Raw genomic sequence first — 27,340 nt, 5'->3', positions numbered from 1 at the left:
AGGCTACAATTTGCACGAGCTCACCAAAATTGGACAGTTGAAGACTGGAAAAATGTTGCCTGGTCTGATGAGTCTTGATTTCTGTTGAGACATTCAGATGGTAGAGTCAGAATTTGGCGTAAACAGAATGAGAACATGGATCCATCATGCCTTGTTACCACTGTGCAGGCTGGTGGTGGTGGTGTAATGATGTGGGGGATGTTTTCTTGGCACACTTTAGGCCCCTTAGTGCCAATTGGGCATCGTTTAAATGCCACGGCCTACCCGAGCATTGTTTCTGACCATGTCCATCCCTTTATGACCACCATGTACCCATCCTCTGATGGCTACTTCCAGCAGGATAATGCACCATGTCACAAAGCTCGAATCATTTCAAATTGGTTTCTTGAACATGACAATGAGTTCACTGTACTAAAATGGCCCCCACAGTCACCAGATCTCAACCCAATAGAGCATCTTTGGGATGTGGTGGAACGGGAGCTTCGTGCCCTGGATGTGCATCCCACAAATCTCCATCAACTGCAAGATGCTATCCTATCAATATGGGCCAACATTTCTAAAGAATGCTTTCAGCACCTTGTTGAATCAATGCCACGTAGAATTAAGGCAGTTCTGAAGGCGAAAGGGGGTCAAACACAGTATTAGTATGGTGTTCCTAATAATCCTTTAGGTGAGTGTGTATATATATATATATACATACAGAGAGAGAGAGAGAGAGAGACAGAGATAATATCATTATTTTTGTCTTACAACCCAACACACACACAGCCCCTTTTGTGCCAGATGGGGTTTGTTGCATGTTTTATTAACCTGACCCCTGCAATCATTTTATTATGCCATTTACATTTAATTCAGCCTCTTATTTGAGTTCTCGGCTCTAATGCGGCCGGCAGGGCATCATTTAATACCCACATCATGCTGGTTTAGTGTGGCCGTTCAGAACAGCTTGTATGATAATTGTTGTTTGGGGCTTGTTGAAACAGCAGTTGGCACTTCTTCATCAATTCAACGGTTTTGGCTATCTAGATCAACTTCATTATTCTTAACTTGAATGGCCCTGATTTCCGCTTTACCTGCTGGGAAATTGCCAATGTGCGTGAGAGGCATTACTGGCAGAACAAGCAACAGGAGGTCTCAGCGTTAGCTCAGAGTGCTGTGTAAATAAATTATTAGGAAAAAGCTGGATTGTTTAATTACATGGGATTAGATAGGTACTCTGGAGTTCTCTTAAACACATATGCACAGACAAAGGCTGTAACATGTACACAGGAAGACAATTATTAATGCACTTTTCACACAAGCCTGTTAACTGTTCTGTGACAGGTGGCACACTAATTCTCCTCTTAATGTAATTTCTTCTAACCCCCATTTCTTGTGTGTTTGTGTGTGTGTGTGTGTGTGTGTGTGTGTGTGTGTGTGTCAGATTTCATATTCTCTACTGAATGACCGAAGTGGAGACTATCAGTATTTCCGCATTGATCCTGAGCTGGGCACCATCTTTACGGAGGCTGTGTTTGACCGTGAGACCAAGGGATCCTACCTTTTGGAAGTGAAGTCAGTAGATGGTTGGGAATCAGCCAGGCCAGGGAAGCATGGACAGCCCAACTCAGGTACAACAAGCCTAATATGTCAATTGTATTCAGTTGTCATATCAATGACATTGTTTTCAGTCGCATTTATTAAACTTTTTTTTTTTTTTTGATGCATACTTGTTTTGAAGGATTATAAACAAGACACAACTTTAAAACCTTTAAATGAATAACATTTCGGTAGTCGTTTAATCATTATTTTTCATGTAATATTTATTTTGTTTGCTATGGGGCACAAAGAGTGTTTTCTTAGTATAGACAATAGAACCATAAAATAGGCCAAAAATGCAAAATAAATTTACAAAAGTAATTAATTTTATTCATGTGCTGTAATCCAAATCTTTAGAATACATGCGATTGTGAGGACCAGACCCAAATTTAAGTCTTTTTTCAGCGATTTTCATCTCCATTCTCAGCACTGACTGTTAATCCAGTTCAAATCCCACGCTCATTATAAATAAAAAAAATTGCCGCCTCAAAGGGCTTTACGACACATTTTACGACAGCGATATCAAATGCTCATTGGCTCCTGTCTGTTTCATCACAGATTGCGACATGCCGTGTTTTGGGTGATGTGCATTTGAATGAGAAATCCGTGCCTTCACCAAGTGGATCTTGGTAACATTTTCAGCGATTAACTTAAATTGTGCTCTGTACCTCATATAAAGCTATTATATACCACCAAAGAGAACTGCGACTACAATACATAATCATTTGGACTACTTTTGGTTTCGCTTTTGACATTTTTGCAATAAATAACTTACGGAGTGTCTATTTACACTAAGTGCAAATAGCCCGCCTTGTTGGCAGAGGCTATTTGCACTAACTCCACCCACTGACGTCTGGTTAGGCCAGACAAAACTATGGAAGCCGCTGGATTGCCAACAGTAGCAATGGTTTAGGGGAAAGGTGCGTGGCAGAAAGTTTTGATGCAAATTGACCCAAGTTCAAATCCGCCTTTTGCCTTTTTCCCATCACATATCAGATCAGTAAGGCATTTATTTTCAATATAAATGAAGAAAATATTCGAAAAGTGGAAATAAAGTGTCAAACGTGTGTTAAATAATAGTGTTTATCGGTTATGGTTAGGGGTAGGTTTAGGAAGGGCTTTATAGGGAGGCATCCATTTAATAATTAAAATAAATATAATAATTTACACTCTGTTATTATGGCATACCTGTGAATAGTATCTGCCTCTATTTATGAGTATAAATAGCATAACTGCTATTTACACTTATTGTAAAAAAAAAAAAAACTGCTAAAAAAAAGAGAATATTTTGCTACTTGAACTTAGTGTAAATAGAATCTATTGCTATTTAAACTTAGTGTAAATACTAGCATATATTGCTAAGAAAATATGCTATTTTCACTTAGTGTAAATATAACCTTGTTGCTATTTTCACTTAGTGTAAATAACATCTATCGCAATTTGCACTTAGTACAACTAGCCACTGCCAATACATTATTGTGATTACACTGGTTAAAGAGGCCTGTTGCCCGAAACTTATATTAAAATACTCCTGTTCCTTCATCATATTTGTGTTCATGTTCGAGTTCGCTACATACCATGACAGTACATTTTAGCATCCATCCAAACGTACAAAAATGTATGCCTGTAAATGTTACGTATTAATACCTACATATTAATAATGAGACCAGACTGCAAACTCACACTTGCAGTCGTGATGTTAGTCTCTTTTTGACTTCTAAACACACACCGTTTGGTTATGATATCCACATTTTACAACTTAACTGACTCCCTTAAATATTCAGAACTCATTCAGACCATATTTGATGTTCATCTTTGTCACTGCCACAATGGTGACTGGTGCTATCAATAAAAAAAGAATTTGAGATTCATTACAGCTGTCAATCTCATACACTAACTGTTTGGATGTAACCAGTGTGGAGTGGGACTTCACCATACAGAGCGAAATGGGATCTAAAGTTCAGGGGAATATTTCCATTAGCTGCGTAAAATATTACATTGCATAATCCTCGTTTAATTTAGATAGCGTAACAGTTTGATTGGATTTGTTAAACCACAGGGCTGGCCAGAGTCTCACAGAAATGTATTTTTCATTCATTGTATGGATTATTAAAAGCATCTCATTTTCATTCTTTGCTTTTCCTAAATAACACTGTAACACTTGAAGTCAGCAAGACACACAGAAAAAGAAAAAGAAAAAAAAGTCCATGTGTGTGACATTCTTGCTGGTTTAAATGTTGATGAAGGTGCCAGAGGGGAGGGGGAGGTATTGGGGAGCTGTATTGGGACAGTCTGAGAGAGAAAGCAGTCTGCTCCAGTACTCTCTATCCTCCTCTGCTGTCTGTCTGCTCACAGTTTGCCTTGCACTACAAATAGGGGAAAAGACGTGCTCTCCAACACACTTACAACTGCAGTGAGATACACACGTGGAGTATCAATTTGACATCGTGGCAGTGTCAAATATGGTCGATCACACAGGAGACAGGGTGTTGATGAGCAGAGTCACATGTGCACATGCACATAATTACACAGAAACACGTGAATGCTAATTGTACTAAGATGCTGTCAAAAACATCCATGTGACAAGGAAACACACACACAAAATCACACAACAGAGTTGTGCCTCTGCATTTGTGAGGGGAAAACATGACCATGTCTTCATGGTGGCGCTCTGAACAACATGTCAACATGTCAACCTGTCACAAAGTGGCAGCTAAGCGTATACTGTGCTCTTTTTACACAACATAACACGCCAGAAAGAGAGCAGGATCAAGACTCGAATCAGGTACTTTATCTACGAGTCTATCTGCCTCTCACAGCCCTGACTGAACTGAAGGTTTTGAAAAGGTCACTGCATGTTTCTTTGTTTGTTTGTTTAAGCTCTTCGGTGCATTTTTTTACAATTGTATGCAAGGGGTAGTTCAACCAAAAATAAAAACTCTCCATGACTTTGTAAACCTGTATGACTTACTTTTGTGCAACATACAAATATATCTTGAGAAATGCCTGGGATTTTTTTGTGAGTTTTTTTGTCCATACGGTATGACTAAACAGTTACCAAAAATATTTGGTGGCTAACATTCTTCAAAATATCTTCTTTTGTGTTTCACAGAAGAAATATAGTTATCCAGAATCAGAATAAAATGAGAGTAAATGAGTGACAAAATTGATGACCCAAGTTCGAATCCGTTTTTTTCCGATCCCATTCTTCTCCCTTATCCCATTTCATTTCCTCATATCAGCTTATTTGAAATAAACAATGAATCAAATATTTGAAAAGAGAGGGAAAAAAAGTGTCCAACAGGTATTTATTATTGAAAATAATGTATTTAATAGGCCTGTACTTTAAATATGTCCTTGCATTTATTGGCATGTTCACAACACATGCAGCTGATATTGTTACAATATTGATATGCTCAAAAATGTGTCTCCCTTCCTGGACTTTCAAGGACATTGTTACGTAGCGTGGTATATTAGAAACACGATGAGGAATAATTCCAGGAAACAGACTTCAATCACAAGCATTCAGGAACCAGGAGAAACGCAGGAGAAAACCACACAAACATTAACGAGAACGGATAGAGAGGAAGGCCTTGTCCACACTAATACGTTTTCGTTTTAAAACGCATATTTTTTTCTCCGTTTTGGCCTTCCGTCCACAACAAAACAGCGTTTTATTAATGAAAACGAAGCTTTTTGAAAATGTTCTCAAATGTTCAGATGAAGTGGATAAATTTGAAAATTTGACAGTGTGGACATTTTTTTGTACATTTGGAGTGCTGTCAGTACAGAGAACAACGACAAAAATCGGTGTTGCCTACACCGTGTTATCCTCTTTTTAAAATTTGCACCCTGTTGACTTCAATGGGGCAAGTTTTAAACCTGCTTTTAGCCTCTTAACATCCTTGACGTGTCATTACAAGTGCACAGCCAATGTGAGTGATTCCTTCGGAGTGAATGCGGGTCAATCTGACTGCAGTAGATGTGAAAGATATGAATAAAAGTGATGTTAATTCAGCCAGCGCACATACCTGTATTTACATCCTGTTTTCGGTCAAAGTCCATAGTAATCGATTGTCGAGTTCATGCGCGTGATCATAGGTACTAAACCAATGTGCGTGAACTCGACAATCGATTACTGTGGACTTCGACCGAAAACAGGATGTAAATACAGGTATGAGCGCTGGCTAAATAAATATCATTTTTATTCATATCTTTCACATCTACTGCAGTCAGATTCACTCGTGTTGACTCTGAAGGAATCACTCACATGACCTGTGCACTTGTAATGACACGTCAAGGATGTTAAGAGGCTAAAAGCAGGTTTAAAACTTGCCCCATTGAAGTCAACAGGGTGCAAATTTTAAAAAGAGGATAACACGGTGTAGGCAACACCGATTTTTGTCGTTGTTCTCTGTATTGACAGCACTCCAAATTTACAAAAAAATGAGCTCAATGTTAAAATTGACCGGAGTTCTCCTTTAAAAACGATGACGCAAGTTTAGTCATGTGACGCATATTGTACCAATAGATATTCATGTTTATACCCGTATTGTGCCTGTTATGTGCTATTCACTTTTACACTGTTGCTAAAATGTTACTTTGCACAGTCTTCATATCACAGTCCTGCAAAGATGACAGAAAATGTACTCACGTTTACTGTCCTGCGGCAATACACGAGAGCAGTTGCGTTTTAGACCAATGGTGACCTAGTGCGACCTGGACGCATCAGTGAATGGTGAGATATTTTGCTAAATAAAATTATCCTGTCAGAAGAATTGCGCGATAACTTTATTATTTATTTTTCTGTCTGTATCATCTCAGTGAGCTTTTGTGAGGTTTTACGCATGCGTAGTAAGGTGAATTTAGCGTTTTCAGGCTTTTTCCAAAAGTTTCTCATCTACACGGAATCGTCGGAAAGCGCTAGTGTGGACAGAGAGCGTTTTTAAACGAAAACGCCGTTTTCAAATTATCCGGATTAATTAATTAATGTAGACGTAGCCTAAGGGAGAACTAAGGGTTAAAGTGTACAGAGCAAACAAAGGAACTTAATTAGTAAATTAACAGGGCACAGGTGAATGACATAACTAATTGAACAGACTTGGGAAAACTAGGTCACAGGAATAAACCAAAAACACAATGAAACATAGAAGACAGACCATACATGTAACAGACATGTGTACTGATCAGCAGGTTCAATATGGTTATGAGGTAGGTGTAGATGTGGCCTTTAGGGATAGAGACAAGTAATGTCCCAATAAGGCAGCCATTTAACCATATATGATTTTAATAAATACAGTATATACACTCTATATCAGGGGTATTCAATTAAAGTTCCTAGAGGTCCAGTCTCTATTTCATTCCCAGTGGAGGTCCATCTGGACAATACCTTTTTAGAACAGTTATACATTTCCACAGGGGCAGCCGTAGTACTTTGTAAAAAAAAAAAAATACTACACATTCAAAATAGTCATCAAATATGAGAATATTGGGCCCCAAGAGCCAAAAAGGTATATTTACCCCAAAAAAAAGTACATATTTCTCCCAACTGGATATGAAAATAAAAGGGTGAAATCAGATGTTTTATCAGACTATTATTATTATTATTATTATTATTATTATATATTTAGACATGGCACATAGAAAACCTTGGGACTGAGAAAACATACTAGGGGGTTCTAGGTTCTACCTCTTAAGAAAAGTATGGACCATTTTTATATATTGCTCAAAGTAATAAACTACTAAAAACAAACAACATACAAAATCTAATAATCAAAACTCTCATCATGAGCACAGAACAGAGTTTACTAGTAATTTCAAAGTTTTTTGTCTTCCCTTGCCTCTAAATAATTTTCCAAATTATAACATTGTTTATGATGAAAAGCTCATAAAATGCTGATTAATAATGCTAAATGTGTGGGGAAAAAAGACTAAACAAAACGTCTAATGGCGTCACGCGTTAACTTGTTACAAACCTGGTTTAGTTAAACGGAGTCATCTGTATGACAAAAATAATTCTATTTGCAACATTCTTGTTCTGCTGTGTTTTAGCAAAATCATCTATTTTACTGCTCACCACGTTTCTGCTTCCACAGAGCGGAAAGGGCTCGAATGAAACGCGTTTGGCTCTAGATAAAAATATTAGAGGATATAGCGGCGAAAGATCATTACCGTAAACGACCTTGAGCGCTTGTGGTGAACCTCTCCGTTGTTTTGACGGTCTGCTCACTTTAGTCTGTAGAAACGGTAAAATGGCGCAATTATGTCCCACGGTCCGAGTGGAACAAAGGGTCCGCCATTTGAATCCCACTGCTCTATACAGAGTTCTGTAATGAAACTCTAGATGGTGCAGGCTGATAGGTCTTTAACCCAATCTGCTTGCAATCACATCATTCTCTATATGGCACAGCTGATTGGTTCCTGCTGTATCACTAGCCAATGAGCTCGCTGCTCAACCTTCAAATACTTGGTCAGCATTTGCTGCAGCAGTTTGCAGCGCGCTTTCAGAAACCAATTTGACAAAAATGTTATTATTCCATACTTTTTATAATGTACTAGAATAAACTACACTCAATGCAAAGAGCCTCTGCATTTTCATTTTTTGGTGAACTATCTCTTTAATAACTGCTCTTGACTTCAGCAACAGATTGTAATTGATGCGTCTTCTCATAATTAATTATATTACATAGGGCAAGCATCACAAATTTTACTTACCTGCATTCAGTAAACAGAACCCCCAGGGTTTTTCACATCACCTGATGACTTCAGACATGACATAGATCACATGAGAGAAAGATAGAGAGATGAAGATGGACAGAAAATGAATGAGACAAACAAGACACAGGAACTTGATGGAATTAGAAATGGCAGATTTTTACAAAGATGGGAGGGAGGAGAGAGAGAGAGAGAGAGGCAAACACTTGAATGTAAGAAAGATGAGAAGGAAAGATAAGAGTATCCAAACACAGATTGCTAATCTTGTTTGTGTTTTTGCTCTCATCAGATACGGCGTATGTGCGTATTTTCATCAGTGACGTGAACGATAACAAGCCGGTGTTTGCACAGTCTGTATATGAAGTCGACGTGGATGAGGATGCTGACGTGGGCTCCACCGTCCTCACAGTCAGCGCTAATGATGAAGATGAAGGTAGGTGAAGATGAGGAGGGGCATTGGCTGATGGGTGGAATAATATACTCATTTGTAGATGGAAGTGGGAAATATGGAGTGTTAACTCAAGGTGAAAGTGAGAGTCTTACTGTAGATTTGAGAACCTGATATCACAGCCCAGGTGTGATCTTCAACACCTGGTGAATACATTTTCTGTATGTGGCAGGGCCGGACTGGGGACACAATTTCAGGCTAGGAAATCTCACTCTCATTCAGGCCACAACCAATTTTGAAACCACAGACAACCGTATTTTTTTCTTTTTGTCTTGCATGGCCATCACATAAAAAAGGTCTAAATCCTCAAGCTGGGGCCATGCTAAATAATGAAAGGTTCTCCCTTGAACTGCACCTTCACTTCACTTCCCTTTTCATTTTATTCATTTTCCTGATTTCCTGATCTCTCAGTCTCTTCTATTTGTCTTGTACCTGTCACTTCTTCAGGTCTACTGTTAAGAACAGAACTGTCTCCACCTTGTTGCAAAAAATATATATATATATATTTTTCATCTTGGAATGACTAAACAAATCTATATTTCATACAAATATAGTAAATCAATTTTTCTAAATTGCCTAAATTAGTACAATAACTGCATCATGACAATATATTTTTAGATGTTATGTTATTGCATTATTATGATGATTTTTGTGTTGTTGTCTGCCCTAGTCTACCAAATTACTAATGGAACTTTACAATAGATTATAATGATGTCCTTTTGCATACAGTGTTTTGAGTGACTAAAATGTAAAATGCAGTGGTGCTACTGCTAACATTTGCTAGCAGTTTAATACTTCAGTAAGTTGATGAAGACAAAACAGTAGCCTATTTACAGATGAAACTGACCTGCACTTGAAGTCCTGAACAGGTCAGTAATTTTGCAGCTTGTTCGTTGAGACCTTCTCTGCTCCACCTGACTGCTTTCTCCATCGAGTCCATTGCATTGATTACTCTATATGATTTCAATTTATTATTAAATGCCAAATTTGGAAATGATCACTTTGGTGTTATGGGCAGGCAAAAAATATAAAATTATAATAATAAAAAGGAAACAAGAGGCAGCTAGCCAAATCAGTCGCCAGGCCACCTGGAATTCTCCCAGTTCTCCCGATGGCTAGTCCTGGCCTGGTATGAGGGAAATGTAGCCTATAATAAACATCCTCAAAATGTATTTATAAAGGCCATTCAGGGATAAAAAAATAAATAAAAAATTATATATATATATAATAAATCATGGTGAAAATTAGACATTTTTACTATACATGTTTAATTTCAGAAGAAAAAAGTTAAATCAAAAGATTAAAAATACAACAAAAAAAATAATAATTTTGGAAGCTCAGATGAAAATTGTAATATTTAGTTAAATGCATAGTTTCTGCAGTTGGACTATATTAGGGCATACTATACCTTTCACAGGGTTTGGCTAGCACACGATCATATTAATGAAACACAGTTGGAACATGTTCCCATGAGCTTGAGTTTGTCTCCAGGCTATTGCTCTCATATTCTTCTGCTTCGTGCAATAACATCTGTACCACTCATGACTGAGACACAGAGACAGTTGGTTCCTCATCAATATACCCTGAGAACATAACAAATGCTGCTCCCAAGATAACCAGCAATGCAAAAACCTTGGATAATATTTTTGTTTTATCACACACTCCAGAAACACTCACAAAGAGGATAGTCTACATAACTCATCAGCCAGCCTGTCTCGGTATACAGACGCACTACTGAAGCGCGTAATTCCCTGCGGTCCAGTTTAATCCACGTTATGCTCTTCGGTGTGGATTTGATGCAGGGGAGAGGAAGGGAATTCTTGTATCAGTCATTTATCATAATACAGCCTGGAGTGGCTGGACATGAAACTTTACCCTGATGAATAGATTTCAGCCTTCACTGCAGCTCTGACTTAACCCTCGCAGCCACTGGAGCAGAGCCACGGGAAGCTGGCGCGCCGTCGTAGTACATCTGCGCTTTCATAAGGAAGCCATGCTTGATTCTGTGTATTAGCAGAAAACGCAAATAAGCCAAATATTCCCTAATGCAATTTTGTAGAGGTACCCAAGGCAACACGAGATGGTGGAGATGAAACGGCGATAAGGCTCCTAATGTGTCGTTCCCTATTCATTAACCTCGAACCAGCAGGGATATCCAAACACACTGCAAGTAGATCTGAAGGATTGTTAAGCACAAGTGTTTTTGCACTGTTTGCTTAGTCGGGTTATTTGTTTACATGAAGTCTCTTTGCATTTATTACTTACCTCAGAGAGATGAGCTTTGAGTCCTAAATACAAAATAACAGCAAAGGAGTAATAAAGAATTTAATAAAATGGCGTGCTCAAAACACAACACATGCATTGCATATTTCACTGTTTAATTAACAGAGCTCAACAGGGGATCCAAACATTTATTATTTCTTCCCTTTTAAGATGGTTTTTACTTTGTGCTCCATTGTCCTCCATTCTTTCACACGTGAGAAGAAAGTCAAACAGGTTTGGAATGACGTGAAAGTGAGTAAAGGGAAGATCACATTTTTATTGTGGCTTGAGTTCACTCTCTTGAACCCTTCTTCTGCTTAATCAAACTAAGCTGTCAGTGATTTACAGTAATTTTAATTAAAGGGGGGGTGAAATGCTCATTTTCACTCAATCTCCTGTTAATCTTGAGTACCTATAGAGTAGTATTGCATCCTTCATATCTCCAAAAAGTCTTTAGTTTTATTATATTTATAAAAGAAAGATAGGCTGTACCGAGTCTTTCCGGAAAAAACCGAGCGTCTGGAGGTGGGCCGTGTGGGCGAAGCCAGAGCCATAGAGAGAATCCGTCAATCTGGGCTTTGTTTATAAAACATTCATCGTCGAAATGCAGGGAACAAACAGTCTACACAACTCGTTTCTGCATCCACTGTTCCTAACGCTGGGTTCTTTGGTAAGCTTTCTCTCACATCCAAAAACACACTTTGGAGACACTATGCAGCGCTGCCGATGATTTCCTGTTGAAGCGCGTTGAGGTGCGCGGTCTCGCTCTCCTCTGGTCGACGTGTGCGCGGCCGCGCTTTTCCGGGAGAAATGCTCATATAAGGAGTTCCACTCTGGTCTACGTCATTAGATCCACGGTCGAAAAAAAAACAGCCGAAACTTGTACCAACCCGGAAGTAAGATTTTCGGCACAGAAATTCTCCGTTATTCGTCCAAAATATTTTTAAAAAACTTTGGCCATGTTAAGCATGAGAATCCATCTCTTTAACACTGTAAACAACTCTGAATACATGAAACACCATTGTACCCCCCCTTTAAGTCTAATTTACATGCACAAAATCGCAAAATGTGGGCAAGTCAGCAGCATTGACAATTAAAAAAATGGTTTAAGCTACACAAGGCTGGTTTTGTGAGCTGTAAGTCTTGAAGTAAGTGGGGTTTTTTTGTTGTTTTTTTCAATAATTTTTAGAAAAAAAGCCCAGCTTGAGCTGAATGGACCTTTGATTTATTGTCTGGCAAGAGCTATGCAAGTACAAAGCAAGGTTTCAGAAATAAGTTCATGTTTTCATCTACCATTAACAGAAGAGAATGTTTCATTGTAGACATATCTTCACTTAATTTGAAGTTTATTGGTGTATGTTTCCATGGTGCCGAGTTTCCAAGGCTACTTTGCCATTGAAGCAGTTTTTTTGTTCACCTGCAGAAAAAAGCTTGTTATATTTTGAATAGATAATGTTTCAGGGCTCTCAAGTTTTGAAGACAGGCAAGAGTGACATCCCCCCCCGACCTTCTGACCGGGGCTGGACGGGTCACGGGAATGGGGGTGTTTCATTAATAATATTATTATTAGTGTTTTTGTTGTTGTTATTAATAATTGCTCAAATACAAAGTATTTATTCAATTTCCGCGTGTGTGTGTGTGTGTGTGTGTGTGTGTGTGTGTGTGTGTGTGTGTGTGTGTGTGTGTGAGAGAGAGAGAGAGAGAGAGAGAGAGAGAGAGAGAGAGAGAGAGAGAGAGAGAGAGAGAGAGATTGATTATGACTGGTGTTTTTTATTGAAAGTGTTTGTTGCCTTTTTGGACTTGTTGCCTTCCACCTGCACTGTCTCCTCTGTCTCGTCCTCTAATGGATCTACCCTTTTCGCCACCTTCTCTGGGACAGCATCCTCTAACCTGGCCTTTTTAGGGGACTTTCCTCTCAGGGCGAATGAGAGGATGCTTATTTGCTTTTTACCTGACATCTTTGAAAGACAGATGCAATGATTAATGCATCCATGGCCAGGATACAATTATAAAATATGACATGATTTTAAAAGTGACCTATAACATCGACTATGCAATACAGTTTAATTTATTTTGTGCTAATAAAATTATTAAGCCTATTTGGAGAGAGAGAGAGAGATGTTTATAATGTGACGATATATCAGTCATCGTGTGATAACGAAAATATGACTAGGCCTAGACTACTTCTGAGCAGTGTTGTCAGTGAACAGGCTGTAAAACTGTTGGCTAAGTTAGACACTCACGAAAAACTGATGCTAATTATCTGGGAAACATTCTCTTACAGCAGTCAAGTTGTCACTGTTTGTGTCAAACAAGTTGTGAATTTGTTGTAACATTAAAACAGGAGATCATGACTTACTCTGTGCTCAAAGTGATGCTCGGAGCTCCAGTGGTTTCCTCTATGGGTGAACGAAACTTTGAACGAAGACGCTGTAGCAGAATCACGTTAACAATTCCAGGATGTGCTTTTTTTCATTGGTTGTTGCGTTAAATCTTACCCAGATACAGTAGTGCTATTTTCTGATTGGCTATTGTGTAGCCCCTTTCTTTTTTTTGATTGGCTGATAAGTGGCAGGCTCGGCTAGGGGAGACGCGCTTGATTCCTGGCTGCCGGTTCCATAGTGAGAGCGGCACGGCCAGAGAAATTTTGGGCGCTGCAGCATAAATAGTTTTTCCGCGTGAAAATACAATGTGTGGCGGGAGTGCGTGACAAAAGACCGAAATGAGTGACTGTCACGCTCAATGCGTGACACTTGAGAGCCCTGATGTTTTTCTTACTAACCAATTTTTACAATATTAGAAGTTTCTACCTTTTAGCTTTTTGTTCAGTAGCCTTTACACCAGTGTCAGTGTAGACATTTGCTTTGTTCCAGGCCAGAGGAGGAAGTTTTCTCTTTTTCATTAACTGCTCTTATTCTTCAGGTGCCAATGCCAAGTTGCGCTACCAGATTACATCAGGTAATGTGGGAGGTGTTTTTGACATGGAGCCTGAGGTGGGAACCATCTTCATCGCCCAGCCGCTGGATTACGAACAGAACAAGCTCTATAAGTTGCACGTCTTGGCCTCTGATGGGAAGTGGGAAGATTACGCTACTGTAATAGTCACCATTGTGAATAAAAACGATGAGGCACCTGTGTTCTCTGTGAACGAATACTATGGCAGCGTGACAGAGGAGCTGGACGGTTCTCCTGTCTTTGTGCTGCAGGTAATGTCTCTAGTTTCTCTGTTTTATACATATCAGAATACTTCATTTTCAGATCATATATTTGTTATTTCAAAATAGCGACTTTTTGTGGCTCTTATTCCTTAATGTTAGAGCTCCTCTAGATTAATTACTGCATTCTTCCATTGATAAATTAATACAACAACAATTCATTGGAAATTGCCCAAACACTCAAACAAAATGTGTTTGATAATTATAGTGAAAACTGTGATCGATTTGTTCTTTTGATCGATTTTGATAAAGGCTCCAGAGGTTCATGCATTATTAAGTTAATTATTACAAGTTTGAATTGCAACTTATCACATCACTCTATTTGTCCAAAGATGTGAGAAGCTCACTTTTAATACAAAAGTTGTTGGAGTAATTTTATTTCCTAACTTAAAATTTTTTTAGTCAAGAAAGATTTTAGAGGGTTTTGATATTATTATTTGTAATATTCTGGGTTGTTTGCAATTTTTGCATGAATTACCACACTTAAACTTAAACTCCTATAACCAAAACAGTAGTTGCATGGATGGATGGATGGATGGAGGGATGGAGAGATGGATGATTGATAGATATATAGAGAGATAGTTGGATGTATATAAAACTTATGCTAGAGTTTGCAGAATGAAACTTCAGTATATTCTCTTTGATGTTGTAGGTAACAGCGTCCGACCCAGATAAAGATGCTGACCAGGAGGCATTAAGATATTCCCTTCATGGCCAAGGTGCTGAGAGTGAGTTCATCATTGATGAGGTGACGGGAAAGATTTATGCCCAGAGAACATTAGACCGTGAGGCCCGTGCAGTTTGGCGTTTTGTGGTACTGGCCACGGATGAGGGTGGCGAGGGACTAACAGGATTCACAGATGTCATTATCAACGTTTGGGACATAAACGACAATGCTCCTATTTTTGCTTGTGCCCCAGACAGTTGCCATGGCAATGTGGCTGAGAACTCCCCACTCGGCACTTCCGTCATGGAAATGACAGCCACTGATCTGGATGATGCGGCTGTTGGACAAAACGCAGTGTTGGCCTATAGGATTGTGGGTAACGCTGCCCTTAATGGTGCTAACAGTGGAGTGGATGTGTTCAGCATCAATCCTGCTACTGGGACTGTTTCTGTGGCAATGTCTGGCCTGGACAGGGAGCAGACTGACTCGTATGTCTTGGTGGTGGAAGCACGAGATGGCGGAGGTATGATAGGAACAGCCACCGCCACTATACACGTGACAGACGTTAACGATCACGTACCGCGATTCCTGGATCGCTCATGCTCTGTTCGCATCCCTGAGAGCAGTGAGCCCAACACGGTGGTCATAGAGCTGGCCGCAGAGGACGCGGATGCTGGAGAGAACGGGCAGCTGACCTTCAGTGTGGTGGCCGGTGATCCTGAACAGAAGTTTTACATGGTCAGTCATCGACAGGAGCAGCGCGGGACTCTTCGTTTAAAAAAGCGTCTGGATTACGAAAGACCAGGCGAGCAACACTTCAACCTCACCATCAAAGTGGAGGATATGCAGTACTCGAGCCTGCTGCACTGCACACTAGAGGTTGAAGACTGCAACGACCATGTGCCGGTCTTCATTCCTCACTTTCTGCAGCTTCCTGCTATACGAGAGGATGTCGCTCCAGGAACTAGTGTCGCAAGTGTGGCTGCCAGCGATTTGGACTCTGGGCTGAACCGCGAGATCACTTATAGCATTGCTTCGGAGTCTGATCCGTACCATCTGTTTTCTGTGGACCAGTCGGGAATGCTTACTGTGGCTAGCGAGCTGGACCGGGAAACATCCACACAGCATCACTTGGTTATACTTGCAACAGACCACGGCACGCCACCTTTGACTGGCACTGCAACTATCCAGATGGCTCTGCTGGATGTCAATGACAACGGACCTGAGTTTGAAGCTGCGTATGCACCGGTTGTGTGGGAGAACGTTGTAGGCCCACAGATCGTGCGGCTCAACCAGAGCTCCACGTTACTGATAGCCGTGGACCGAGATTCACAGGAGAATGGTTCACCCTTCTCTTTCTCTGTGCCTCTGGAGTACCGTTACAGCAATGACTTCCACCTGCAGGATAATGGGAATGACACGGCCACCATCACCGCTCTGAGAGCTTTCGACAGAGAGAGACAAAAACAGTTTTTACTACCTGTCATTATGACCGACAGCGGCAGTCCACCGAAGACCGTCACGAACATCCTCACTATCACCATTGGTGACGAGAATGACCACGCCCACACAGCTGGACAGAAGAAAGTGTTCATCAACTATCACAGAGGTAATGGCTTCAACAGTATAATTATGCAATGGCAGATAAAAGAGTCGGTAATGTTTAAATTAGGCCTATATTTAATTAAATTATAGTTTTTTTTTTTTTTATCGCTAGGACCAATTTCTTTCTGACTTGGGTCTCTTTTTCAAAACTCTTCATACAGTGAGCACAACAGCAGTCTGTGTGAGCTAAACTATTTCTCATTCATCACTGCTTTGACACAAAATGTGTTCAATAACGACTTCTTTCAAAGTACATTATGTATTTTCTCACTTAGACACAATTACTGCCAAAACTCCTACGGGCCAATACCTATAGGCCAATTTGCACGTTTACATACTCTTTTCAAAACCTAGCATAAAACAAAACTGAATAATATAGCAGTTTGCTACATTAACACAGTAATACCATATTGAAATGTATTCCGATCCCTACAAAAATGAAACATTATCAAAACAGTTAGATGTAGCTGAACACCTTCACAAATGTTAGTCTTTCAATTTCATTACCATCTATACAAAAGGGGACATGGACCATGTAACACATACTGCAGTGAATTCTGAATAGTAGAGAGCCGTCATTCTTGTTTTGTGAAGATATTTTACAACAAAAAAAAAACATTGTATAATGCTACCCTGTTGTTAGTGTTTTTTAGGTCTGTGTTTTATGATTGACAAAGTGTGTCTGTTGGGTAAAAACCTTTGCTAGTGTTATGGAAGAATGAGTTGATTTAAGACATGTATGAAGTGTTTTGGTAGCTTTAGTGCTTTTTGAATCTGAAATAAACTGCAAGCTGATTGTTGTTGAGAGCTGTATGAAGAGTTTTGAAAAAGTGGCCTTAATATAAAGAAATGTGTAACAAAATAAACTGTAAATGAGTTGAATCAGTTCAATTTGAAATTGATTATAATTCTTGACATCTGTTGTGTCAGTAGTTTGTTCATTGACCTGATTGTTTGAATTTTTTTTTTATTGTTTTTATAAACCAAGGCATTTCTTAATTTAGTTATATTATTGCATTGATAATTATCATTAAAATAATAAATCTTCAAAGAACAAGTTGTATCTTCAAAGTTATGTGGAATCCACCAGCGTGTTTCCCCAAATGAAATACCCTACAGGTGGAGAGAGAGGATATTATCAGAGGAAATGATTCTATAAAAATGGTTCAATTCCTGGTTTATTTACACGTTTAATACACCACAGGTACTGTTCAAAGGTTTGAGGTCGGTAAGATTTTTAAAATGTTTTTGAAAGAACTCTCTTAGGCTACCCAAGGCTGTATATTTGATTAAAACTACAGTAAAAAAAAACAGTAATATTGTTATATTATAATATTATAATATTACTACAATTTACAATATCAGTTTTCTATTTTAATATACACTATATTGCCAAAAGTTTTGGGACGTCAGCCTTTAAATGCACATGAACTTTAATGACATCCCATTCTTAATCAGTAGGGTTTAATATGGAGTTGGCCCACCCTTTGCATCTATAACAGCTTCAACGCTCCTGGGAAGGCTTTCCACAAGGTTTAGAAGTGTGTTTATGGGAATTTTTTACCATTCTTCTAGAAGTGCATTTGTGAGGTCAGGCACTGATGTTGGACGAGAAGGCATGACTCGCAGTCTCCGCTCCATTTCCAGTTGAGGCTAGTGAAGTTCCTCCACACCTAACTCGCTCATCCATGTCTTTATGGACCTTGCTTTGGTGCGCAGTCATGTTGGAACAGGAAGGGGCCATCCCCAAATTGTTCTCACAAAGTTGGGAGCATGAAATTGTCCAAAAAATTTCATTAAGAAGCATTAAGAGTTCCTTTCACTGGAACTAAGGGACCAAACCCAACCCCTGAAAAACAACCCCACACCATTATCCCGCCTCCACCAAACTTTACACTTGGCACAATGCAGTCAGGCAAGTAGCCTACCGTTATGCCTGGCAACCGCCAAACCTAGACTCGTCCATCGGATTGCCAGACAGAGAAGCGTGATTTGTCACTTCACACTTTGTCAGAACACTTCTCCACTGCTCTAGAGTCCAGTATTGGTGTGCTTTACACCACTGCATCCAACGCTTTGCTTTGCACTTGGTGATGCAAGGCTTGTATGCAGCTGCTCGGCCATAGAAATCCATTCCATGAAGCTCTCTACGCACTGTTCTTGAGCTAATCTGAAGGCCACACGAAGTTTGGAGGTCTGTAGCTATTGACTTCTGTGCGCCTCAGCATGCGCTAACCTCGCTCTGTGATTTTACGTGGCCTACCACTTCGTGGCTGAGTTGCTGTTGTTCCCAATTGCTTCCACTTTGTTATAATGCAACTAACAGTTGACCGTGGAATATTTAGTAGCGAGGAAATTTCACGAATGGACTTATTACACAGGTGACAACCTATCACGGTACCACGCTTGAATTCACTGAGCGACCCATTCTTTCACAAATGTTTGTAGAAGCTTGTCTGCATGCCTAGGTGCTTGATTTTATACAACTGTGGCCATGAAAGTGATTGGAACACATGAATTCAGTGATTTGGAGGGGTGTCCCAATACTTCCGGCAATTTTGGCAATTTATTCCTGTGACTGCAAAGCTGAATTTTCAGCATCATTACTCCAGTCTTCAGTGTCACATGATCCTTCAGAAATCATTCTAATATGCTGATTTGCTGCTCAATAAACATTTAGTATTATTGTCAATGTTGAAAACAGTTGTGCTGCTTACCTGTAGACACTGATACATTTCTTTCAGGAGACTTTGATGATTAGAATGTTCATTAGAACAGTATTATTTTTCAATAATTTAACAGCATTGGTTGCCATGCCTCAGGACATTGTTCACTTGTTTTATTTAAAGACATTTGTTCTTTGTCCTTAAAATGCTCTTGTGTGTAGAATTAATTTTGCATCAGATCCCAAGCCTTCGTTAATAATTCCAAAATGTCACTTTAGAGCTAGTAATGAAGGCTTGAGCCATTGATATGCTATGAGAAAAAGAGAGAGAGAATGAAATTAAGCGTGTGAATTACCAGAGTCTGAGCCTCTCTTAACAGTATTTGGCAGCAGTATTTGGCTCTTCTAATTTTCTACTAAAGTTTACCTGCTTCAAAAACAGTGATTGAGAAATGGACTTTGGAAAATAATTGCACACTTTAAAATACTTATAAGTGCAATCATAATCAAGCATTTAACAGCCCCGTTGTGTGTGTGTGTGTGTGTGTGTGTGTGTGTGTGTGTGTGTGTGTGTGTGTGTGTGTGTGTGTGTGTGTGTGTGTGTGTGTGTGTGTGTGTGTGTGTGTGTGTGTAAATAAATGCACAAGCATGCATTTATACATACTGTATACTGTACTACACCTGATGTTTTGACACAGTCTTTTTTTATGACAGGGAGAATGCCAACCAATGTGCTGGGGAAGGTTTACTCACCAGATCCAGATGACTGGGATAACAAGACGTATGTCTTCGAGGGACATGTTCCTAGGTGACCCCCCCCCCCCCCCCACACACACACACACACACACCTCTCTTTCTCTCTTCTTCTCTACTCCACTTTGTTTCTTTCTCCTTTTCCTTTCTATCCACATCATTACATCATCCCTCCACCTTGTTAACATGTTTATACACATCTCCCTGCACTTTCCTCTCGCACATTTCTCCTGCACCCTTTGTGTTATTTAATGTATGGTTAGCTCAATGTCTAACCCTTCTTTCTTACATCCCAGCATCTCTCTTCCTCTCATGCTCTTCTCTATTGATGTTGTGCCCTATACTGGAGAGGCGTATACAATGATAAGATGATCCTGACAGGGCCAGCTTTGAAATGTCATGAGCACACAGGCACCTGAGCTCTTGCTCTCTCAGAATCTCCAGTATATGCAACATAATGTAAGTGTCTTTGAGAATGAGAGAAAAGGGAGAGAATGCATATCAGAACTCCATTAGGACAGATGTGAACAAAAATGAATGATTTCATTGAAGCTTAATGTGTTAGTCTTAACTTTGTAACTGGATTTTTTGTGCTTCCATGCTCCCTGTAGATTTTCTTTACATGTGTACATTCAGCAAGTTTAAGTGTAAGTATTTGTATATGTAAAGGTGGGGTCAGAAGTGGACTTATAAATTGTGCTGTTCAATTATACAAAGCCGCTGAGTTCAGATTGGTTTATTTTGCGGTCAGTGAAATATATATTTCAGTGCCGTTCATCTGCCATTCACAATTTGTTGCAATATGCTAGAAGAGGAAACTCAGAACCCTAAGGATTCACACTCTGTTTTTCATTCTCTGGTTTTTCCATTCCATATCCCAGAATAATCTCTCAGCATTCACTCTAGCCACAGTTCAAATGACAATGAATTGTGTTTGTTGCTCTGTTCATTTTATACTTTGGCATTTTTATTGTTTATATATTGACTGTTTGTTTTTTTGCAAGGTCTTCAATGCAAATATATTAGAGTTATATATTTTGTATAAAAAATAATAATAAAAAAAAAAATTTATATATATATATATATATATATATATATATATATATATATATATATATATATATATATATATATATATATATATATATATATATATATATATAGCAGATAAAATAAAAGATTATTGTATCTGATCAGACAATCAATATTTGAATCCTGTTATTTTTCCTACCTGCAGTTATTTCATCCTGAACAAGCGGACAGGGTTTCTGATCATAAAGGAGAACGCCCCCTCTGGGAGTTATGAATTTCAGGTTCGAGTGTCAGATGGGGTGTGGCCAGATGCCGTCTCTAGCGTGAAGGTGAATGTGAGAGAACTACGGGACGATGCCATCTACAACTCAGCCTCTCTGAGATTAGCAGGTACAGGTGATATTCACAGAGTGACATCATGTCATAGTGTTGTGAGACTTTGAAATGAGATTTCAGCTGATCATTAATCAGTGCTAATTTTACACTTCTTGAAATTCTTCTCTTTTTCTCTCTCCAATTATCTTCAAATTATTCAGCTAGAACCTCATACATACACACTTAAAAATTCATTACCTTTAGTTAATTTAATTAAAGAAAGTTTTTACACACAATTTAATTGAGTTCATTCAAAATAAATCAGTGTAGTTGGATCAACAGAATTCAGTTGATTTAGGTCAAATTAATTTACTCTAGTATGTTTAAAATTCAGAAACATTACATAAACTCTAACACAACTGAACATTAAACACTAATATAAACTAACAGCATCTTTCCCTTTGCTGAAAAACACATAAAATAATACTTTAACCACCAAATGTTCTCCCCTAATGCAGTCTCTTGCAAAGCATGCTGGTAACTACAGATCCACTGCCTAGTTAGTTATTTCAACAAAAATGATTCATGTAGTTTTAACCCAAATTAATTAAGTAAACTTCAGTTTTGAATATATTAGGTTGATTGAACACAATGAAATTAAGTTGTGACAAAATGTTAAAAAATCATGTTACTTTAGCTCATTTTAATTAATTAAACTGAACAAGTGCAGTGTCCATTTCAGCCTTTGGTGACTACCTTTTTTAAATATTTTTTTAAAGCAAGTTTAAAGTTTGCAAATGTCTTTATTTTCATAGAATACATGAGGATTTAATCATTTATAGCATTTAGTATCAGTTATGATGCCCTAATACTTACATACTGAATTGTTATTTGTCTTCTGGCACTTATTTACATATTGCGTTGTGATTGGTCTTGTCTCATCTGCATCTGTTGATCTGTCTTTAGCCGTCTTGATTCTGTAGAAGCACAGACGCTCTGTTACGCTTTGGTACTCATGCACAGTCAACAAAAAACAAGATGCAAGCTCAGTTTCATGACAACTGCACCTCTGATGCAGCAATTCATTTGTGCAGAACTAAAGCCTGAAACCGAATCTTAACTACTATACTGTACCTCTATCCTTTTGCATTTTGCATCCTTAAATGCAAAATGAGTTGGATATAGTAATGCAGCTATATACTACTTCCAAGGCTCTTAAACTAATTTGACTCATAATGAATGGCACTCATAATGTATACAGCACTGTCCAGGCATAAGTCAAGTCTGTGTCCAATGCTTATTTCATTCAAAGACATTAAAATAGTTTGATGATCTGGAATCAGGATCTGTGTTGATTGTGTGCCGCATTGTGGCAGTAAAACTTGTGGGCAATATTGAATTTGGTGACATTACAACAGCCAGCATTTTAATGAAAACAAGACTGAGCTGAAATGAAATGGACTAGAGCTGAGGATTTTGTAGTTGTAAGACTATTAAAGTGGGGGAAAGGCCTTGTGGGAGATGGAGAGACAGAATATAAAATGTAAGCCAATAGCAAACTCATAAGCCAATAAAGAGATTTTTCTTTGATTTCAGCCGTGCAACTGAATTTATTGCAGGCATGAAACAACAGCAAGCTGTTTTCTGCTGTCTGTGTTTATTAATGCTCATTGTGACTTCACAAATACCTGCACAAATGCACAAATGACCACAGTGTGTATGTAAATACCTCTCTTATCCATAATCTCTGACAATCCCTAATTGAACCAGGATTATGTGTGGCATTAAAAAACAATCTGAGTTTTTGTTTTTTTATAGTTTCATCACTTAATCTACTGGGGACTGTGCAATTAGATATTTGTCCCATATTTCTGTTTAGTCTTTAAACTAAATAAAAGTTACTATTTACTCCTAACCCTCCAGGGTATAGTATTGCCTAGTTGGAATTAAAAAGGCAGACTTTAAAGAATGTTTCAGGACAGATTATGACGGTAACCATGGTTCCCTGGAAAGCGTCGGACGTTACAGTGCTTTGGGAATGCTTCTGCGTGACCGTCTTCAAGCACGTGTGAAATCAGTCCAATGGCGTGATGGAACGTCATAGGCAACCCCAGCGTGGCTGGATGCGTGCAGGAGAACCATAGCATACAGTGTGTCGTTTGTTGAGACTCAAACAGATCAACTTCCGCCTGGCCGAATTCCCTCCAGATAAGCTTGGAACAAGAAACAAGATTTCCTCCACATGACCAAGGAACGAAGGCATCTGCATAACCTTGATCATGCAGAATGGGTTGCCCCTCGTCGAAAACCCCTTGGTCTTTCTTGAGCCACCACTGCAAGTGTCTCATGTACAGTAAGCCTAAAGGTATCATGTTGGATTCAGCTGCAATCAGACCCAACAGTCTCTGAAACTGTTTGACAGTGAGTGACAAGCCTAGCTTTATCTTGTTCACGGCTGCAAGAATGGAATCGATACGAGCAGGAGAAAGACGTGCCTGTATCATCGTTGAATCCCATACCACGCCTAGAAAATTGGTTCTCTGTGCTGGAGGAAGAACACTCTTCTACAGGCTTAACCCCAATTCATTCATATGGCCGAGAACAACATCTCAATGCCAAGCCACCATCTGCTCTGACTGAGCTAAAATCAACCAATCGTCTATATAGTTTAATACGTGAATGTCCTAGACTCGCAGAGGAGCCAGCGCTAAATCCACGCATTTCATGTAAGTTTGTGGTGTCAATGCTAGGCCGAAAGGAAGAACGCAATACTGGTACGCTTTGCCCCCTAAAAAGGGCACCTGAGGAACTTCCTGTGTTTAGGAAGGATGGATATGTGCAAGTATGCGTCCTTGAGATCTATAGTGACAAACCACACACAATTTTCTTCAATGTCAACATCTTGAATCTTTTGACAGCAATTTGAAAGGTGCAAATCTAAAATTGGACGCAACCCCTTATCCTTCTTTGGAACAATAAAATTCCAGCTGTAAAATCAGGACTATCACTTGGGTGGAGGAACACGTTCTATGGCCTTCTTGTCCAAGAGAGTTTTTACCTCTTTTTCCATTACCAGAGCCTGCTCGGACCAGCCACTGTGGGCAAGACCCCGTTGAAACGATGCAGACGAAAACTGAATTGAATTCTGTAGTCTTTCTGTACCGTTAACAGGACCCATTGTGACACATTTGGCAGAAATTTCCATGCTGCTAGATGGGTCTACTAAGGGAATCAGTCTCTTGACACTGGACTCTGACATATTTCGAGTAGTCAGATTGGCTGAAGCGGCTGACCGGCAGGGAACAACCGACCTGACTGCTGTAATAACCTCCTCGGAGGTTTTGAGTCTCCTAGTGCCAAGGCGGACACTGAGATATCGACTTGCTGGAAACCGCTGTGCCCCAAAATACCTGAGGTGGTGGGGTTTGACAGAATGGCCCCCGTAAGGCACCAAGGAAGTAGGAACCATATAAATAGGTGTGGACCACTTCCCCCCAGAGGGGCCTACCCTCATAGGACAAATTTAGCCACAGATACCTCTCCGTGGCTACCAGGGCTGCCATAGAGCGACCCATAGCTCTGACCGTCTCCTTAGTGGCCCAGAGAGACAAATCTGTAGCCCGACACAGTCCGAACCGCGTCCAGACACGGGAAGAATACAGTTCCTTATACGATTTTGACACCTCGGTGTGGAGATTGGAAAAAATGGCAGGCCCTGAAGTAGAGGTTGCACTTTCGAGGGCAGAAAACGTTCATCCGTTTTACTGCCAGTTGATGCTTAATCTGGCCATGGTGCGAGTGACAACCTCGACCAGCTCCTCATAAGCAGGAGAATGAGATGGCGAGACCTTAAAATATCCTGCCTTGATGGTCAAAACAGAATAAAAATAAAGCAGAATAAACCGCAGTGCGTCCCGCAGGTGAAGGAAGAGAAAAGGATGAGCCCGTCTCTAACCCCTCTACGAGATCCATTTGCAAACCCCACGATTGCAACCGCCACTCTGCCTTGGCAGCAGTGGGGCCGGGACCGCGGATAACGTGAGCCTGGGCACCCTCCTCGAAGAGTGCCCAGTGGGTGCGGAGCTTTGTCAGCGTATATATATATATATATATATATATATATATATATATATATATATATATATATATATATATATATATATATCACTCAGTATTAAGGTAAAAATTATAATGAAGCGGTTTATTTCCCTGGAGCCCTGTCTCAACATGCGTTGAATTCTAGGCTAACTGAAAGTTCGACTTTCATAATATTTACTGCCTCCTTGACATTTGAAATCCCATTTCAGGAGCAAATGTTGAAGGCAATGGAGAGTCGTAAGGCCTGTTTAATGCTGCTTCTTTGAGGTTATAGCTTGCTCTGTGAATCTTGGAAAGTGAACTGATTGTAAAGTAAAATATGAGGAAAAGTATGTGGAGACACACATCCTAGCTCTTGGAGATAACCAAACACGTGCGCACAAACTCACACAAGCTTATTCCCATAACCTCTGCTCTGCTAGTACACAAACAGGGCACACACACACACTCACACACACATACATTCATACATAAACTCCCACATTCTGCAGGACACACAACATGAAAAGCGTTTTGAATTTGAACTTTGAGGCTTTTGGCTGCTAAGCCAGTTTGGACTCATCTATAAAAAATTTAAAATGTTTTGATCCTCATCTCCCTTAACCCCGAGATTTCCACTGCTACGAAACTTTGTGGTATCAATAAAAAGAAAAATTGGAAAAATATTGGCATTCATTCAGTGGGATTAGCTCACAGATTCACAAAGACATATTGACCACCACACTGTTCCCCAAGCCACAGCTAAACTTCTGATTCAAGCTGTGTATGTGTGTGGTATACTTCTCTGTGTGTACACCGAGTATACCGCAAATGAGGTGGAATGTCATCATCGGATACGATGGACTACCAAAGAGAGAGAAAGTGTGTGTGTGTGTGTGTGTGTGTGTGTGTGTGTATGTGTGTGTGTGTGTGGATAGATAGATGGATAGATGGATGTTTAATTGTTATTGCTAGAAAATAGAAAAAATAGTTAACAGGTGGTTATACATATGATGGTTCTAAAAAGAATATTATTTTGTGTATTTGGTTTAATGCAATGTGTTTACGCGGTTTTATGTTAAAAAAGTCATTATTTTACACATACTGTACATTATTGTTGTTCCTCTATGCCCCGCCTTTCTGAAACGCGGCGATTTTTACAAAGCTCATCGTTCTGAAAAGCGCGGTGTGCTCTGATTGGACAGCGATCCAGTGCATTGTGATTGGCCCAAAAATCTTAAGCGTGTGACGGAAATGTCACACACCGTTACCATATTTGGAACATCAGCTCCCAAAGCAATAATTACAGGTTCTAATGTCGGTTCTACCTTATCAATTCAAGCCTGAATCTGATCCGGAAAATGCAGATGACCAAGCTGATCGATCAACTTTGCCAGCGCAACTGGACCACATCGTATCAGATTGGTCATGTTTTATTTCATTGGGGACATAATTACTGATTATAATGACTTATACTGTCTTTTTACACATTGCGCCGCGCTATGGGTGTGAGAACACTATGTAAACATAAAACTACGTCTGCATTTGTGATCGTAGAAACGACAAGCAAGCACTACTCTATACTGCTCAAAACTCGCATTTGAATAGTCAGTAGCAAATTCTTAAAATATGAATACATACTTATAGGCTGTGTGAGACAGAAGCGCCAGAATGTACATGCAAAGATGGATTTGCCCCACTTTTTTGAATCAGCCTTTGTGCACAGCCAGCCTTGTACTCTCCCAGGTTCTGGAAACAGTCCTCTGAAAAATGTGCAGCACACAGTCGAATAAATAAATAAATTATAACGCCAGACTATCGATGTAAATGTCTGTTGAGAGAATAATGTTGGAAATCAAACTACCCTTTCATCGCATTGCAATAGTTATATTTTGTTCCCTGTATTTATTAGCACAGTCTACAGCAGCGGCGGAGTGATATTAAGTTACCTAGGCAACCGAGACTACTACTAGCTAGCTAGACGTCCCGAATGTAGTCCGCTTCTGTTC

The 27,340-nt window shown here is 39.5% G+C and overlaps 1 protein-coding gene across 2 annotated transcripts in view; it reads left to right on the top strand.

Moving 5' to 3' along the window:
- LOC307155437 (neural-cadherin) overlaps positions 1-27,340 on the top strand; it is a 314,766-nt gene that overhangs the window by 226,961 nt on the left and 60,465 nt on the right. For both annotated transcript variants that reach the window (XM_079866045.1, XM_079866044.1), the window contains 6 exons: positions 1,424-1,610; positions 8,582-8,725; positions 13,925-14,208; positions 14,870-16,493; positions 19,869-19,962; positions 21,145-21,329. In XM_079866045.1, coding sequence (XP_079722171.1) covers positions 1,424-1,610; positions 8,582-8,725; positions 13,925-14,208; positions 14,870-16,493; positions 19,869-19,962; positions 21,145-21,329 — 2,518 coding nt within the window. The remainder of the gene's footprint in view (positions 1-1,423; positions 1,611-8,581; positions 8,726-13,924; positions 14,209-14,869; positions 16,494-19,868; positions 19,963-21,144; positions 21,330-27,340) is intronic.

Source organism: Squalius cephalus (genome assembly GCF_949319135.1).
Source record: "Squalius cephalus genome assembly, chromosome: 3".
NCBI classification, from domain to species: Eukaryota; Metazoa; Chordata; class Actinopteri; order Cypriniformes; family Leuciscidae; genus Squalius; species Squalius cephalus.
This window is presented reverse-complemented; position numbering and strand designations above follow the sequence as displayed.